The 19,263-nt window shown below is 36.9% G+C and overlaps 1 protein-coding gene across 1 annotated transcript in view; it reads right to left on the bottom strand.

Annotated features, from left to right (window-relative positions):
- Positions 1 to 369: 369 nt before the first annotated feature.
- The window catches only part of CD44 (CD44 molecule (IN blood group)), a 58,794-nt gene continuing 39,900 nt past the window's right edge, over positions 370 to 19,263 (bottom strand). Inside the window, exons 7-9 of the mRNA XM_082485882.1 lie at positions 7,176 to 7,295; positions 5,706 to 5,784; positions 370 to 2,643 (exon numbers count right to left, since the gene is read on the bottom strand). Of these exons, the coding sequence (XP_082342008.1) occupies positions 2,427 to 2,643; positions 5,706 to 5,784; positions 7,176 to 7,295 (416 nt within the window). The 3' untranslated portion in view covers positions 370 to 2,426. The remainder of the gene's footprint in view (positions 2,644 to 5,705; positions 5,785 to 7,175; positions 7,296 to 19,263) is intronic.

The following is a 19,263-nucleotide window of genomic DNA, read 5'->3' as shown; positions in this document are numbered from 1 at the left end:
CCATCTAGTTTTGAAACTACAATTAAACTTAATTACACATGAATCACATGACATCTAAAAAGAATCAGCATATATAAAATAATGGCATTGCCTCTATAAAGAGAACTTGAGTATCTCCCTACTTAAAAATATTAAAAAGTCAACCAGTGACATTAGATAAATTAGGAAGGAGTTTGCGCATTTCTCCATTAAAGATCTGAATAGGGAGATGAATAACATGCCTTTTTTTTTTAAGAAAAATTTAGCCTTCAAGACAATGAAATATCTCCTTTTGATTGAGAACTATATTCAATCAGGATTTGAAGAGGGGAATAATTCTTACTCTGGATGTCCGTACTTAGTCAAATGAGTACATAACACCAGTTTAAACACAGTCTTCTTCAGATCATTCTGATTTATAATGACAATAGGAAAGTTTGCTTAAAAACAGTACACAAATTAAACAAAAATCAATGCATGGAGTCAACAGACTTCCCACTACACAACTGAGTATTAAAATACATGAAAGGACTGAGAAGTTTGAGAGTGGACCACAAGTACTGACAGTGTAAATCACCTTGACCCCCGTCTTCAGCCTGTTTAAACTCCTTTGGACCACAAGCCGTGTGACTGTTCATAGATGAAACATGCTGACCTACATTAAGACATAAAACATCCTACATGTACTTTAAAATCACACCTCATCTTGGGACCTTTTTCCCAGGTTTAAATTGCCCCTGAGGAGAGCTGCCTGCAGATACCAGGGCACTGAGCAACTTGATGAAACACATGGGAAACTGCTGGAGGGATGTGACTGAGAAATATAATCAATAGTCTTGTGCTTTATGTTGCAGTAAAATCAGTGCTAGCTGATGTTAGTATTTATCTAGCTGAATAGTGAAAATCCAAATTGCTTCAGATGGAGAACATAACATGCTTTAGCAGGACAGTTTCAAAGACAGGTGCTATTGCCAGTGAACAAGAACATGTAAATAACCCTGCTACAGGACATTCCCCATCCCACAACTGACACAGACTACTGGTTGCAGTTACCTTAGATTGTTTTTACTTGCATCTTTTGAGGCAACCCAATTAGAAGTTGTTATTCTCCTTCCATTCCAATACGCTTTCTTAAAAATGGCACAGACCACTGGTAGTAAATAATTTTCTTTCTGACGATTCATATCAATATAATGCACAGCATCATAGCTTAATACAAATACTTTACATAACAGACACATAAGGACAAAACAAAAGCATATAACAATGCAGCTGCAGCTACTTTACTATATTACATGGCTGGGAGAGTTTCCTTTAATTTTCTTTGAGCTTTTCTGTGGAATTTAAACTTCTGGTATCAACAAGCGAGCAATGTTTCTTTTGGTAATTTTAAAAAGCAGGTGAAAAAACATGGACGAAATAGAATTCAGAGGAAATGAGTGAGATCATAAAAAGGCAACTTTTAAAATATCAGAAAACTAGTGTAACATAATAGTTATAGGGAAAACAAGTTTTACTAGGCTCAGCATCTCCTAAGTAAAACGGAGCAGAAGATAGAGACCTATTCTTCAGGAATAAAATAGACATCTTCCCTAACGATATCCAATTGCTTGATTTGTGCATGTGTGATAGAGCTGGGGTCATTCTGTTTTATTCATTATCCTAACTAACAGACTCATTAAAAACATGCACAAACTGTGACCAATGAAAGGGGAAGAGCACCTCAAAAACTCAAGGATAACTGTACAGATTGTTAGGATAATAAAGTACAGAACTTTGTTAAGTATCAGCTCATGTTTTCATGTCTTTATTCCCCTCTCCCAAGAAGACTTGACCTTAGACATTTAAAAATAGAGATAAATAAATTTTGTCCTTCTGGGTTTCCCTCATTGCAGACCAAGCCATAAATCATTATAAAATGTCACTTTTTGTTTATACTGGAAGACTCTGAATGCACGTACTGCTCTTCCTGGCTAGAAAGCATTTCTGAAGGATTCTGATGTTTTAGACACTGTATAGGAGGCCTTTTTGGTTTAAACTTGATTTTTGCTCTTGATATTTGTTTCTCACTTACTCTTGTACCATGGCAAGTTTAGAACTTAAATGCCTGTAAGATGGGGTGACTGGACACTTCTGTAGCTCTGCACAGCAAAGGCTTTCCATCTGGAGAACAATGATGTAAACTTCCTCCTAACACCCAGGATACAGTAAGTGTCCTGTTTGGAGGAAATGGTAACTGAAAACATTATGCAACTCTTGGGGGCTTATTTCAGAAAGCAAATGTCAACTTTGTAACTCAGGCATGGTTTTAAAAGGATTAAAAATTAATAAAACATATTTAATTATGTTCAAAAGACATCAGTAGCACAGTGCATCTGTGAATTCCTGTCCAAGTTCCATGTGCTTTTGTTTTCCCCAGCTCTCATCTACTTGGCAACTTGGTACCATTACACTCCAGTCTTCACGTCAAGATCCTGATGATTTTGTGTTTCATTAACGGTCAGGAATTCATCACATGCTCCTGTTTGGTCATTTGACGGTTCTTTATGAACCAAGTGCACCATTTCTTGTGATTTGCTGGCATCTCCATTTAATCCACTTGTCTTCCTGTCCTCCACTGCCCCTTTGCCATTGTTAATCACTAGCTTTTTCTTCTGCCCACATCTAGAAAGAAATAAAAAGAAAATAAGTACTATAAATGAAGACTAACAGAAATAAGAAAAAAAAACAAAGTCAATATTTAGGAAAAGGTGCTTGGAAATGAAACTTGTGTCTGACAGTGCAAAGAAAAATTAAACTTGTGTCTGTCAGTACAGACTCATACAATGCTAAGTGTGAAGTTTCTCCATATTGCATATTTTATTTTTGAAAGCATCCACCATTATATGCCTTATTATGCAGGAGCTCAGTTACTTTTTTTTTGTCTATCATTACAACAAATAGGAATAACATTCATTACTGAAAGCTAGAAAATATTTTCTAACATTTGGATATCTACATTTATGAACTTTGTATACATCCCACTATAAGGATAGGGTCATTCTAAAGTCAGACTTGGGACCACACCTTTGAAAATGCTGAAGTTCTTGAGGCAGCAGAAAATTTGGATCAAGCTCTCACCTCATTACACAAGATAACTTTTTCTTCTTTGTATTAGCATTTCAGGCCTAGAAGGCCAACAGTAAGGAAATATGGAGAATTACTCTTGCTACTAGCAGTAGTGTAGCTACTTATGATACCAATGTAGGAAATAACTACTGTGCTTTTAAAGTTACACTCACTGCAGTGCTTGTCAATGTGGGCTGGGTATTCTTCAGGGTAGTAAAAAAGTCCTAGTTACACAGCTATCAGATTTGCACCATACTGTTAAGATGGTTCTCTGGCTACACGGTGCTGAACATCTTACTTGTCCTCGAGCAATCTTGTGTAAACTGAATATACAAAGCACAACTCTCTTAAGAGGGACAATGTCTCTGTGAAGTTGTACTTCAAAGTGCTTTCTTCTTAAACAAAGCGTATTTTGCCTGAATGACTAATTTGGCAGTTCAATTATACTATTATCCTTCTGAAGTATTAATTTTTTCATATTTACTGACCAATAGATAACACTTATTTTACCTGAAGTACCTCAGTTCCCTGTGCTAATGTTACACAAATCCTTGGGAATGATTCCTGCTCTGCAGCCATGAAATGTCAAAAGAGGCCAGTGAGATGTAGAGCTCCACAGCCGCTTGAAAGAGGAGCTCAGAGTGTCTTTTCTGATGTGATGGTCAGGCTGGGCAGCATCATCTGTTGGACCATGGAAGGAGATCCTAACACTTTTTACACCAGGCACTGGACAAAGGCAGTCTTTTTTGAAACAAGAGGAATAACTAACTAAATAGGACGACACTGATTTTTGGCCATTTTGGTTTTTGGTTAAGATCATAGAATTGTTGGGACGGGACCTCAAAGATTATCTAGTTTCAAGCGCCTTGTCACGGGCAAGGATACCTTCCACTAGACCAGGTTACTCAAAGCCCCATCCAGCCTGGCCTTGAACACTTCCAACTATGGGGCATACACAACTTCTCTGGGCAGACTGTTCCAGTGTCTCACTGTCCTCACAGTAAAGAATCTCTTCCTAATATCTAATCTAAATCTAACCTCTTTCAGTTTAAAACCATTACCTCTCATCCTATCACTATACTCCCTGATTAAGAGTCCCTCCCCATCTTTCCTATACTGGAAGACCCCTATAACATCTCCCTGGACCCTTCTCTTCTCCAGGCTGAACAACACCAACTCTCTCAGCCTGCTGTCACAGGAGATGTGCTCCAGCCCTCTGATCATCTTTGTGGCCCTCCTCTGGACTCGGTTCTATAGGTCCACATCCTTCTTGTATTGGGGGCCCCAGAGCTGAACGCAATATTCCACTGAATGCAATATTCCCACTGTCCATGTCACCAACAAAGATGTTAAACAGCACTGGTCCCAGTACCAACCCCTGAGGAATGCCACTCGTCACTGCTCACCTCTTGGACATAGACCCATTGACTTCAACTCTTTTAGTGTGGCCATCCAGCCAATGCCTTAGCCACCAAGTGATCCATCTGTCAAATCAATATCTCTCCAATTTAGAGACAAGGATGTTGTGCGGGACAATGTCAAATGCTTTGCACAAGTCCAGGTAGATGACGTCAGTTGGTCTTCCCTTATGGGGCATTTAGTTTGCATTGTTTTGCCTCATAGAAGTCTTCTTCATGGGCAGGGACTGCCCATGGCAGCAGTGCTTTATTCTAGCACCCATGCCGTGCTTTGGAGGACCTTGACGCTATTTCACAGAAACATTAATATGCGCTTTCCTGCAACCAGCAGATTAGGAATAAATTTGCTCACTGCTTCCAGAACAAAAATATCTACATATTACATGGCTACTCTGGTAAAAAAAGTTCAAATTCAACAGTAAAGTAGGAAATAGTTACTCTGTTAAATGGTTCAACTTTAACATTCAAATAGCAAAAAGTTGTTTAAGACAATTAAGAAGTAACCTCAAAACAGCCCCCAGAGAAAAGAAAGAGTTAAAAACATTACAGCCTATCCTTTACGCTAAAGATTTTTCAAATTTCCTGGCTAACTTTGCACACAGATCACTGCAACTTTCTATTCCTCATCTTCTTCATCTGTAAAGTGGAGTAAATAAAGCTATTGAGTGCTCTGATAGCAATGTTAGAATATATCTCTGTGACTGCCAGCTGTGATACTGCCTTTTGTTTGAAAGGAACAAATTAATCCTGTGACAGCAATTGTCTAATACAGCCCTTCACACTGTACACAGTCAATACCGTTAATGGTGGAAGATTATACTCAGCTCATGGTGTAGTTGCTACTGTCTACATCCATCTCACAGTTTTCACTCTTAGCAAACAGGATTTTCCTATTAATAAGTAATAGGTAGAGAATAATTAATTCTTTGTGATCTATATACAGTTAGTTTCCATGTACAAATAAAGACCTAATGGTTTATACAGCTACTGAGTTTTACATGGTTCCATATGTGCGTGAAGGCCGATGTGTAACCTGTGCAGGATGTGGTGACCTCGGCCTTCACACCCCAAGTCACAGGGCTTTGCAGAGGAAGCTCTTTCTTGTGTTATGCTACTCTATTCTTTCACAAAGCTTTGAAGCCTTTTGATGAAGAAAATAGCAAGGCAATGTGTTTTGAAAAAGTAAAGGGGCTGCCTTACCTTCTCCGACTGTTAACAGCAATGCACACTGCAAGGATCAATGCAAGTGCCACAAGAGCAGCGACTATGATCAGCCATTCTGTGGGGAGAGTTGAGGGAGGGGAGGACAGCACGTTAGCGTACCTCAGATAGTTCCATTTTGCAGAAATGAAAGAACACAAGGTCTTTAAACTGTCAAACTTTTTTTCTAGCCTGCATTAATGTTTGTTTTACAAAGTGCTTTTGTGCAAATGAAATACATTTTCATCATTCAGGTATACACAGGCCAGCTCAGATGAAATACCTCATCACTGTGCTTTGGTGGGCATCGGTGAAGAGGAGTTGTATCCCTGATTTACTCCAAGAGCAAAAGAAAAGGCTTAGCAATGATATGCCTGCAATCCTAGGCACGACTTTCAGGTAGAGCGAAATGTTCATTTTTTCATTTAAAATCTTATTTTAAGGGCTATTTCGGAGGCAAACTGAAAAAAAAATAAAGGACCTATAAAACTAGAAGGGACCCTAAAAGGTGATGTCAGTTACATTTCACTCCAGTGAAACAAGGTCAATAAGATGGCTGAGGAATATTCCATTTCTCTTTTAACATTTTTAGTAAAGGAAATTTCACAACCTTCCCAGTAGCCTGTTCTTTATGCTGTACTACCATTATAGACAGAGATCCTTTCCTAAGAGCTAACTCCTTTATTTTGTTTGTTTGAAACAAGTCTCCCTTGTTTAACAAGCTTCCTATGCTTCATTGCAAACAAATTATTTCTTCTAATTAGTTAATTATTATTGCTCCATGGTGGAAAAACTGATAAGAATTTTTGTTTTAGCATACTCTTCTCATATCTCCCTTCAACTTTCTCTGAAAATGATGAGTTCTTCAAAAGGTGCTTCAAGGTTACCTTTCCAAAATTTTCTTTGTGCTCTTCTCCATTTTTTTTTCCTATGTGATTAACGCAGTGCCTTGAACTGAACACAGAGCTTCAGCTCTGGACTTGGTAGGCCTAAGTAGAGTGGGATAATTACTTTGTCTGTTTTAAAAATGACTTTACAGCTAATATGTCCCAGAATATATTTGCATTCTTTTGCAATTATATCATGGTGTTGGCTTCTTTCTATTCCATTTTAATTTGCAAGCCCTATTCTGCAAGTCAGCTTATTATTTTCAGCAAATATTCTCCTGGATATGGCATTTCACATATGTCTTTATTGAATTTTTCTTAATTTCATATAAATTTTTAAGGTTATTTGCATCTTAATCCAATTCTCCAAAAGTATGGTTTCTCTTATCTCTATATTGCTGGAAAATTATATGAGTTACCGTATGCTTCATTTTTCAGACTGGTAGTGAAAATGCTGAATATTATCTGATTCAGAACAAAGCCTGAACAACTGTACTTGACCTACATTTTCTTCACTTATTTCAGTTTATATTAATACAATTCTGTGCTTAAATTGTTAAAACATATGACTTCAAAAACCTACCTGGTACCTGGGCTGACCTTGGTTGTGAGACTATTGTTGTTGTTGTCTCTCCAGGGAAAGTAGTGGATTCATAATGTCCCTTGTGTGGTCCTTGATTACCATATATACTAGAGGTAGATCCTATAGAACAAAACTATCTGTTAGGCCAAATACGCTTAGTGAATATTTAACAGCGAGGTACAAAGACTATGACTTTCACTATTAAAAAATATGTTCTAGAAAGTTCATGCTGAGGTCATTAAAAAGTATTTATACTGAAAACTATTACATAGACTATAATCATCATACTCATCTGAACTATGGCTAGTTTTAGCATTTTGAATAACAACTCATGCTTTTTGCCTCTTGTCTCTCTCATATGTTTCAGTTTTGTTTATGCTATACTTTCATGAACCAAAATGCAATTATAATTGCCTAGAAATTTTCTGGAGAAAATGTAAAGACGTGAATGCTGGAAACTTTATGAAGATGTTTTTGTCATACAAGTCAAACATGTCTGTTCCATGGGGAAAAGAGAGTGAGCAAAGAAGAGAAACAGAAAAAAAAAAATTACTTTTTTATTTACATCTAAAATGACCAATATGGAGAAATTTAGAAACTTTCAATTTTGTTCCTACACAGGATAAAACTAAATTTCAAAAACTCTAATGCTTTCATAAAATACAACAGTTCTCTGTATGGTTTTAAATTTTATAGAATGTGACTTTAAAAATTCAAAATATTTTTCCTCATAGAAAAAATACTCTCTCTAAACTTAAAGATGGATCCCTGTGTTCTTTTTAATAAGTTGTATAATTTGGTTCTAAGACCGTATATAGATGCATACTTCCAGACTTAAGTATTTGCTGTGCTGGCCATACTGCTTGAACTTTTATGCAATTACTTTTCTGGCCCACACTTGCTGTGTGGGTACACCAAGTCTAAAATTATCAGCAGACTATACATGCAGTGGTTTCATTTGGGACTACTACTTCATTATCACTACAAAAAAGATATTACAGATCTCCACCTCTCTGAATTGTTCCAGACTCTAGTAGAGAAAATTAAGCACTTACTCTAATCAGCTGTAAAGTTTTTTTTCTTTAACATACATTGTAGCTCATTTCTAGCCGGCATTTCTGATCTCATTTTCTAATAGTATTTCGCAAATACAGAACTGAGAAGGACATTTTTTCCCTCTGTTAAGCTTAGCCAACAAGTAGTTCATGAATCTTCCAGACGTTTTCATTGTTCTTATTAACAAGACACTTACTGATTGGTGAGTTGTTTTGTGCTATCTCACCACAGAGGGCAGAACACTAATTCAGGACTAAGTGTCCTGATCTAGCCTCCAAGAAATCTGACTAAGAGGAACATAGCCACTTGTCTACCCCACATCTCAGCAGATTTTTTTTAAGGTTCTCTATATCATGCTTGAGAAATGCCAGAGCTTTTCCACTACAAAGCCCCTTAGAAAGGCACGTAGACATTTTTTAAAATCCGTGCACTTAGAGAACTGCTACATGCGCCCTTCCCCTCCCATGAGGGCTGAGAAGAAGCAGCAGGATTTGATCACGTCCCCTGCTGTTCTGGCTCTGGAGAGGTGCTTGCAAGTGGCAGGGAGGGATCCTCAAAAGCTCTCTACATTTCATTTTGATGACATAATAGACTTTTTTCTTTTTGACAGTTATTTTCTGGGTTCCTTCAGTGGACTGATTCATTATTCAACGGACACTTGGACAACAGGTCAGTCATTAGTGTGATGTCAGACCACAACTTAAACACGGCTGTAGAGAAAAAGGAAGTGAAAGAAAGCATCATAATACATCAAGCCATTCATTTATTCAGAGAAAGCCTTTAACTATACTCTGCCAAAACATTCATGAATCTTTTCCATTCCATTACAGCTATATGGGGCAACATTACAAATGAATCAACCCTTCAATAAATAAACTTTTTATAATGACGGTAGTGTCCTAGTGATTTCTTTGTATTGTGTTTTTAAAAAGTACCAAGAGAAGATAAATGAAATAAGAAAGAGTGTTGGGAATATGGCCTTATAAGCCTCTGCTAGGGCACTGACAATGCAAAGATTTGATGCAGATATTCACCTTGAAAATGATCTTCAAACCAGTTCTTACACGTTTTATGTACTCAAAACAGAAAGGCAGCAAAAATTTTTTCATACTCTATAACATCTGCACATAAAATTAAGGAGGCAACTTGGATTAATTAAGTGAAAAGGTCAGCACAAGTTTAGAAATGAGTTTGTTTTAGTAGGAAACTATTATTAAAAATAGATTTATCTTTACAATAAAACTCTATCAAATACATATTTTGCATTTATATTGCTGTGCCTATGTCAAAATACTATAACAGGCAATTTTGATAGGGTTGATTTTACTAAGTTTATATAACATTCTGAAAAGAAAAAAGTAGGCCAAATTCTACATGACAATGTATGAATTACATACAGAGGTTGTGGATGCCTCATCCCTGGAGGTGCTCAATGCCAGACTCTGAGTAACCTGGTCTAGTGGAAGCATGTCCCTGCCCTGATCTTTAAAGTCATTCCCAACCCTATCCATTCTATGAATCTATGAATTAACATTAACTAATTAATTAATTAATAACAGAATTATCTTTAAAGTGTTTGCTGTATAAAGCTATAAAAATATCAATACTTAATCTTGCTTATGTGCAAAGAATGTCTACAGATTGTCCAAAATCTACCCTGGAATGGTCCACTAACCAAGAAAGTGCATGAAAATAGTATTTGGATTAGTGTGCACAAGAAGTAGCACTTGAGAAAAAACCTTACTGTTGGGTTGATTATTTGTATGGAAACTGCATTTGGGTATAAGGAAAAGTCCCTTCATTTCCTGTACTATTAGCATGTGACCACACACACACAAAAAGAAAGGATATATATAGTGTAATAAGTAAACACGTTTACTGTTAACTGTACTAACTCTATCAGAAGAATAACCCTTTTAAAAAAAAAGAAGTTGTTCTCAAATGAAATGTCAGTTACAGCCCAGTAACATAGCTATAATTAATCACTGGCAAGATACCAACAGCAAATACATCTAGAAAAAAAAAAAAGTTTCACAGAGAATTACCTTTCTTTTGCCACATATTCAAGCAATGTAGAGGGGATACAGAGGAGGGAAAAGGTGACAGACAGTTAAGTGTTACATAGCATGTTGTCTTTCTTTTTTGCTGGGCACAAATGATAGCTGTCACGTATGTATGGACATGGGGAGAATGTTTACACTTGTTCACTGTAACATAATATAAGAAAAGGTTATCTGCAAAACATTTTCAGCCTTTTAGCAAGTGTCCTCTGCTTTGCACAGGAAGAGATGCCCTTTAATGGTATCCTGTAAGCAGGTTATAAACCATAATAAAAAAACAAAAAGGAAATAATAATGAGACAATAATTTACAATTATTGGTTAGTACACATGATTTTGGACCATCGCCATTGTCCAAAATAATAACTGACTGACAGATAAATGAAAACACTCATAATTTGTAGCTCTTACTAGTAGGAAGAGGGGTCTGCAATTGGTTACGATGATCTTCAATCCCTGGAAAAACTCTAGATATCCAATTGACACGGGAGCCTTCTGTGGTGTTTGCTTGTTCACTTCCACTTCCAGACAGAGTGCCAGGTGCCAGTGGCTCCTTGGTTGCTTTCTCTTGGTTAACATCATCCATTGACTCTGTGACTGCCATGACGATGGCATGATCAGCTTTAAAAGTGAGCGTTCACAACACCACCACCCACATTATTTCCCCCTTTCCTGTACCACAGTAAGCCAGAGAGCATGTCCATTTTTCTCATTCAAAGCGCAGAAGGAGAGGAGACATGAAGGCCTTCCCTTTTTCTTCCATGCTGTCACTGGTTTCCGAGAGACCCTTAAGAACTGCATACATGCTCACCACGTTGGAGGGAGACATTGGCTACATATAAAGATCCCAGTGACAGATGGAGAAGGAAGACCTTCAGAAGAAGAGAGCATGGTAGCCACAACCTGACCCTGTAACTCAGGAGTGAGCAGCCACACTGCGTCCAGATCTGTGGCAGTCTTGCCTGGCAATCCACTGGTGAGGAGCAGTAAGGAATTGAGGGCAGAATTTATGGGATGTAATTCTTCTCCGATTGCCCTGCCCTCGCTGCTGTGACAGCGATTCGTGGTAATGGTGCTGCTGCTGAGTTACAGGAGTACGCTGTCTGATTAAACCACCAGAGCACCTTCACCACACCGATCATGGTGCCAAAGCTTATCAAGCCTGATCCCAATGACGCGCAAGAAAGGAAGATGGTGTTGGGGATTCAGAATCACCAAAGTGCATGTCTTGCAGAACGGTCAGGAAGCCACCCAGAAACATGCTTCAGCAAAGGACAGAAACCACCAAGTGTATCAGCAAGGACCTCCTCAAGCCTTGTCCAGAAGGTAATTCTATCAACAGCACAGATCCCACCACAGATTTTTGCACTGCAAGTCCATAACGAGAATGTAGACCCCCCAGGATAAGAAAGACAGGGAAAGGAGTCAATTTCAGAAGAAATAATGTCTCATTTCACACCTGGCATGAAAAAGGAGTAAGATCCGTTATTCTTACTGGTACCCATCAGAGGCGAGTCATCACCAGCTTTGTTCATACTAGCTGTGGTCCTGTGGAGAACCTCATCCCCAGGGGCATCTGTGGGATGTGTGATGCCTTCAGTGCCCTGTCCTGGTTCATTATCTGAAGGCAGAGGTGGCTGAGTTGGGTCTTCGTGGTGGGCACCACCAGGAGAGGCAACAGCTGTTACCATGATGATTTAATCAGATGTTAATTCCATGTGTGTGCTGCTGTGCCACTCCCATTCCCACTTTGTTCACTTTAAGTCTCCTGTTCACTTTAAACCACTGCTAGCCTTTTCTCACCGCAAAAGGGGAAGAGAAGGGAGACCTTCTGTCTTCCTGTACATCATCACTGCTCTCTCAATATATTTATCAGATATTTTCATTGGCTATTTTCTTCCACTTTTTTACCTAATTCAAAAGATTCCCAAGGACAGTGGACACAGGGAAAGGACACAGAGACAACAGTCAGGAGAAAACCCTGACCTGTGTCTCATGCCGGCCACAGATCCTCAGCTTCAGGGAAACTGTCAAGTGCTGCTACATTGCGTTTTATGTTACAGATACCAATACTGACAGAAAAGAACCCTTTTACAGTCATTGATTCTCCTTCGTTGCTCAAGACTCTGTGAACGGTGACAAGTTACAGAAAATCATTATAATTAGATGTTCTGTTCATGGTAGTCGTAAGACTAGGTTTCTCCCCAAGAATCAGCTTCAAATTTTTGGCATTACTGAAGGATTTTACCTGTTAGAATTACTTTGTGGTGTGGTGTTTACTGAACCCACCACCCACACTGTTCCTCTCTTCCTTATATGCATGGTACACTTTATGGTTCTTACTCTAATTGGATCATAAAGAAGAAAAGGGAACAGGGATTCATATTTATTTTCATTGTCATCAGCTTTCCAGCTTTGTAACTTAAGCTTTTTCAGAATAGTTTGCTAATGCTATATAATGGCAGAAGCAATGAGGCAGAATAGATACCATCAGAGAAACATACAGCAATCATAAAAAAAATTTAAGTAGTTGTCACAAAATCAAAAATAGGTTCTGAGCATTGTCTGTTTAAGAAAGGATTAAAGTTACCTCTTGTCCTATTTCAGGAATGTCATGTGTTTCTCATATCATGTTTTTAGAATGTTATTTTGATGGTATAAATGGTATGTGTTATACATGACTGCATCATGGTGTTGTGTCATGACACTTATAAATTCCTTTCTCTCATCATTTTACAAATGAGAGGGACAAATGTTTCAATAAAATCTATAAAAATGACATTCTTTCCTCAGATAAATATTCACAAATTAAAAGCACTAGCCTGTTGACGTACAAATATACTTAAGTATGAATTCAACTTCATGGTAAAGACAGCTTGGCAACACCAAATAACGTAATTTATGTAATGAGCCAGATGCAATTTGATAGTCATGCTTCACTAAGGAACAGAAAGCACTAAAAATGGTGTTGGTAAGTAAAAAATAAGTGTTTCATACAGAGCTAAAATTGAAAACTTCTATCTCACCACCATCCAGGCAGAGCACAGAGAAAAGTAATTACTCTATAATTTATATGATTGTCTTAAAGAGATCAGTAAGTTGCTCTTCTCTACAAGTTCATGCAATATCTTTCCAAGACAGGCCATCTGATAGACAGAAGTGATGAAATATACATAATTGCCGTTATTACTAGTACCTGTAGTGGAATACCCTTTTTCATGATTATTCTCTCTGGAAGGAATAATTCTATCCGTTACAGCTGGTTGTGTGGCATAATCCTCTCCCTTGTCCCAACCTGGATACACCAATGGGTCTTGCGCCGAGTCATTCTGTTTGGCCCCATGACTGGAGGCCATAGCTGTTATGATGACGGTGAAGCAATTATGAACTCAGTATATAAAGATCCATTTCTTATATTATTCTCCTCTTCGGTTCTTGTCTCTATGACAGGCCTTGCTCACATGTCTACTACATTTAATGGCAAAGAGAAGTAAAGCAGATTTGCTTCTCATTCTGGTTTATGTTTAGAAAAGCTGCCTGCTGTGACCAATAGGACTGACTCCTTCAAACTGAGCATATGCTTTTCAGAATCAAGATATCTCATTGCTTTTCAAAAGTATTTCCCCGAATCATACTGTTGATCAGTCAACAGTATGAATATCAATATTGGCTGAATATCAAACCAATACCTACTGATGCAGAATTAAGAACAGCAAAGGCAGAAATAACCACAAAAATATCACCCATCAGTAAGATTTTATTCCCAGATTTTGAGTGCATTGACTATATCCAATTTTTTCCCCCTCAAAATATCACTGTTTTATTAGTAGTAGCATCTGCAGGAAAATAGACTGGGAAGTCTGACAGAGGGGAAAGCTAGCACACACTGCAGATTTGTGAATGGTGCACACAATAAATAATAAAATTCTCCAGCATTCAACTGGAGAATGTTTGGTACTGCAGTTATTTAGAAAAATATTATATTTTCCATATCAACCAATCTGCGACTTTTATTAGATAGTCACAGCAAAAGAGTACTCCAATTGTGTAAAGTAGCATAACCTTCCCCAGCCCAATCAAAGACCCCATGAAAATCTCCACACTGTGTTAAAATTTTAATTGCAATTAGGCTAAATTATATTGCTATAGTAGTATAATATATTATAGTACAGTATTTATATATATCGGTAATACATTGTACTGCATCACCAGATTTTTAAAGGATGTTAATGAAACACACGGGTTTCATATCTTAGAGAAATGTGTGCTTAGATACTGCTGAAGCAGTGAGCTACACAAAACTTTTGCTAATAAGATTACATTTAATTGAAGGAATCGATTCACTGTATACAGCATGTCAAATAATGTTTATGATATGCTTTAGTGGCCTGTATTTGATAATCTGCAACAGCAGATGATGACTGTGTTAAATTCACTGTTAGTGCTTAGTACAGCACATCAGTCATTAACTAGTAAATTTAGTACACTCACAGGAACAGAGACTAATATATGTCAATTTTTAGTGACTAGCTTTATAGTATAATTTGATCATTTACGTTTCAATTGCTTTGACCAATGGAAGAGAGAAGCTTCTCTTTTATTCTACACTATGCTTTGTTTTCTTCCTTTCATCAGCAGTATCATCTTCTCATAGTTCAAAACTGGGGTGAGTAGATATTGTAGATAAAAAAATTTAGATACAATTGCCATATTAACAAAAACTGAAAAAAAACCTCAGGTCCAATAAAGAATTGCAACAGGGGAGTGAACACAGCTGTGAAAAATACAACAGACATTATTATTTCCATTTAAACATCCACCGTTTCCTACAGATATAACCCTGGTAGACAGCTTGTTAAAACCTTCTGACTGCATGACACAGAACACAAAAGTTAGGCAATAGTTCCGGAATTACTCTACTATAAGTCTTGACACACAATCCAAACAGGAGAGAAAACAAACCTACGGGAACAGGTCTGAAGAACTGAATAATTAAAACCAAAAATAATATACCATCAGAACTGCTCATGTTTATTCACAGAACCTCTGTTATGGCCTCAGAATGCAAAATTGTTAATTAAAAATCCTAAAACTAAAACTTTAGTAAACCCTAATAATTTACTAAAACGTGACCTGGAATATTACCTGTATGAGAAGACTCGTTTTCAATATAATTTTCACCTGCAACAGTAAATTCATGTTGTTCAATACTCCCAGTGGTATTTGCAGGATTTTCTTCTTGACTGATCCATCCTGAATGAACACCATGTAATAGTGGATGTTGGGTTGGTCCTTGACGATTTTCATTTTCAATTGTAACTAGTGCTGATAAGATGATGATTGAATCAATAATGATCAAAATACCCAACACCAGTCATATTATTCTCATCTTCATGGTCTACACATGGCTTTTGTGTTTTGGCTCTTTTTTTTCATTGTCGCATTTGATGTAAAATGAAAGATGAAAGGAAACAAAAGTCCTTTAGAGACCCTGTCACACAAAAGCATCACCAGGATTGGAAGAAGATTTAAGTGCACTAGAAAGTATCCCAATGACCAATGGCAGAGAAAAGCTATAGGAGAAGCAATGGAAGAACATATAGAAACAACAGATTGCATCTCTAGTTCATATTTACTCATTCTAAGTTAACTGTTGAGTCTGTGTATTCTGGATTTTTAAAAGTGAAAAGATGATGAACTTTTGAGTTAATATCTCAATTACACAATTCCAAGGCTGGCTCCAAGGAAGTTGTCATTTCTTCTTAGGACTGGATGAATGAAATAAGCTGGTTCATATCTTCAAAGTTGAAAAGCATACTTGTTTTGAACTCAGTAATAGTTAAAGCTCTTATTGATAAAATAAATTCATTGCTCACTCTTTAATTCACTGTTGTTTACATAGCAGAAGATGCAGTCAGAAATCACCTGAAGTACCACCACCATAAGAGATTTTCTAATGAACATCAAAAAGCTTAGAAAAGACATGCCAGAAAAAAAAAAATAAAGAATACTTATAACACTACAATAAGCATTAGAATTCAGTTTGAAATATATCTGCCTTAGATATTAAATATTTCCATGAGTATTAAAGGTAAAGCAAAGGTCCTCAATCAGAGCATGTAAAGAATGAGCTGGAACAGTTACATATGCTGTAAGTCACCAGCTAGAGAAACCTAGGCTATTTCCAAAAAGAGCAAAACTGGAGGAATATTTATCTTCACATTCAGACAATGAAATTTTTATAAAGAGGGCACTCATGCAAATGTAATTCATTATTTTTGTAATGAAACCAAATACACATATATTATTTTATAATAAATAAATGTTAAAATTCAGGATCTTATGAATACAACTGATCTAACTATACTTCAGAACTGAAAGAAAATTATCACAAAAATGATTTCTGGGCACCTGTTCTGATGCCAATTGAACTTTCACTGTTCAAAGCAATCTCAGAACCAGAAAGACAGGTATCTATCTAGCCATTGAAGGCAGATTGTATAAATCCAAAGAACTACCACAGGATGTAGAAAATGGTTGTTTTTACAGAGGGATAAGAAGGTTTTCCTCAAGTCCCAACAAAATGTATTTCTTTACAGTACAATCTAACTTTATGCAATTACAAGTCTGGCCACCAATCCAGCTGTATATAGTTGTGCCTCCAGCTATTCCGCTTTGAACCTCTCCTTAAAGCTGTGCATTATAGCCAAAACATCCTAAAAACAAAGCTCATATCCAGCTATGCTTTTCAAAAAAATTTAACTGGAAACTATTCAGGTGCACAGCAAAAATAGCTGGAGAATGTAGTCTGTAAGCCTTTGCCTACAGAGGGTTTTAGGCTTGAAGAACATGAGCACACTTGCAGTATCTCAGTTGGCTACTGGCACTAACACTGGTACCAAAACATTCACATTCATCTAGAGGTAGTGTATTATCCTTCGTAGCACAGTTTCAGGTATTTGAATCACTAGGTCCCTTTTTTGTCTTTTGTCTTCAAATTCTACAACAGAAATTTTGAAGTGGAAAAAAGGGAACATTTTCTCACCAAAGTGGGTCACCAAATGTTACAATCTGCACAGTTTTTTTACAATACCAGCAGTGCAAGTTTAAAAATCCTAGAGATGTGAGGAAAAGTGGCAAGTAATGAAGATTAGATGCAAAAGATAGACTTGGAACCACGGACTAATGTTATAGATGCCACCTCCAACAACTCTAGTACAAAGATATTGTACTGAAATGAGGCCCTTAGTATGGGAATTGCAACCAGCTGCACCATAAGAGTGTTATACTTCACTGAATTATTTCACAAATATGAATATTAACCGAAATGCTTAATTGCTTTACCCCTGCCAGCAGAGCTAGGATACTGCTCCTCTTCATCTGTATAGGTGGGGTTCCAATGATGTTGTGTGGAGACTTCCAGAAGTGTTTCGTGTTGTGAATCCACAGCTGTTAGGACAATGGAGGATTCAATGCTGACCATGCTTTACATCTACCACTGTTACTCTACTGTTAGAGTGTGCCATAAAGGTGACGGAATATGGAAATTCATGCATAGCTTAACTGTACTCTCTCTATTCTTCTTGTCAAATCTCTTTACATCAAACCAGTCGTTCTTTTCTTTGCATTAGACAAATGCAAATTTTCCCAAGAAGAATGGGGAAAACAAACAATAGGAGAATAACGTTTAGCAGAAGTAGTGCAAAATGATTACAGAAGTTACAGACATTTAAACTCAAGTTTGAAGAATAATGCTGGATGTGAAGAATAATGCTGGATGTAAAGAATATGGTAGATGTCTGAATACATATAATACATGTAATGTATATTAAAATATCCACTGAGCTCAAAAGTTACGGTCAGCAAAAAAATGAAAACATCTTGACAGCCACCAGGAAAGCAATATTAGTCAACACAGTTATCATACAATTGAACAGATAAAATAAAACTTCCACAAAAGTCTATGATCAGAGACTGTATACATTTTCACCCATGGAACATGCAGACACCACTAGGCCATGAGGCACAAATGCAGAGTCTCAAAGATAAATAAACTCACACCAGAATACCTAAAACTTAGGCAAAAGAATAAAGAATCACAAAGCAAGATGATCTGATAATTTTGTATTTTCTTCTAAAAACAAAGACCACTGCTGAAAAAAACCAAATACTCCACTATCTTCAGAAAAAAAAATGCTTATAAATAGTGATTTATAAACAATACTGAGTAAATAAGTGCATAGACAAAAGACACATTAAGATGTTTTCAAATAAAATTAAATTAAATACAAAAAAAAGGAACAAATTATTACCTTTCTACAAATAAGAAGATTAGAGTATAGTCACTAATGGAAGCATTTATACTGAAAAAAAAACCAACCCTGGCCTGGAAACATTCCCCAGTCATAAGCCCAAGTAGCAGCCTGTGTGCTTCAGTGACACACAGCATTTGGCTTAGATCCTCCTATGTGGTGGTTTTCTGGTTTTGAGACAAAATGATTTTAGGTATGGATGGCTTTTTTAGCTAAAAAAGAGCTATCAAATTATCACTGTGGGACTATGCATACTAGCAAAATAAGGCTAGCTATTAAAATATCTGAGTTATGGTATTGGATCATGCCTAAATATCAGAGGTAAAAAAAAAAATGAGATGATATTAGAATAGTGCATGGGAAGAGCATGGAAGATAGCAAGTATGAGAATATTTTTCTGACACTTCACAATTTAAAGAGCAGTTGGGGTTTGGCCTTCCCAAATTGTGCCTGTCTTCTTCCAGAGCCAGAAAGACTACAATTATATAGATGTAGATTACAAATAATATGAACCGGAATTATGTCAACACTGTTTTCCCACAAAATAAAAATTAGAAAAAAAGATTTTTTTTTTCTTGAAAAATCATGAGTGAATGCATGCATTCAAATAGGCATGAAACTGGGAAGTTAATTTTAAATAGTGATTGAAAAGACATTTATT

The sequence above is a fragment of the Vanellus vanellus genome (assembly GCF_965231255.1).
Source record: "Vanellus vanellus genome assembly, chromosome: 6".
Taxonomy (NCBI): Eukaryota; Metazoa; Chordata; class Aves; order Charadriiformes; family Charadriidae; genus Vanellus; species Vanellus vanellus.
This window is presented reverse-complemented; position numbering and strand designations above follow the sequence as displayed.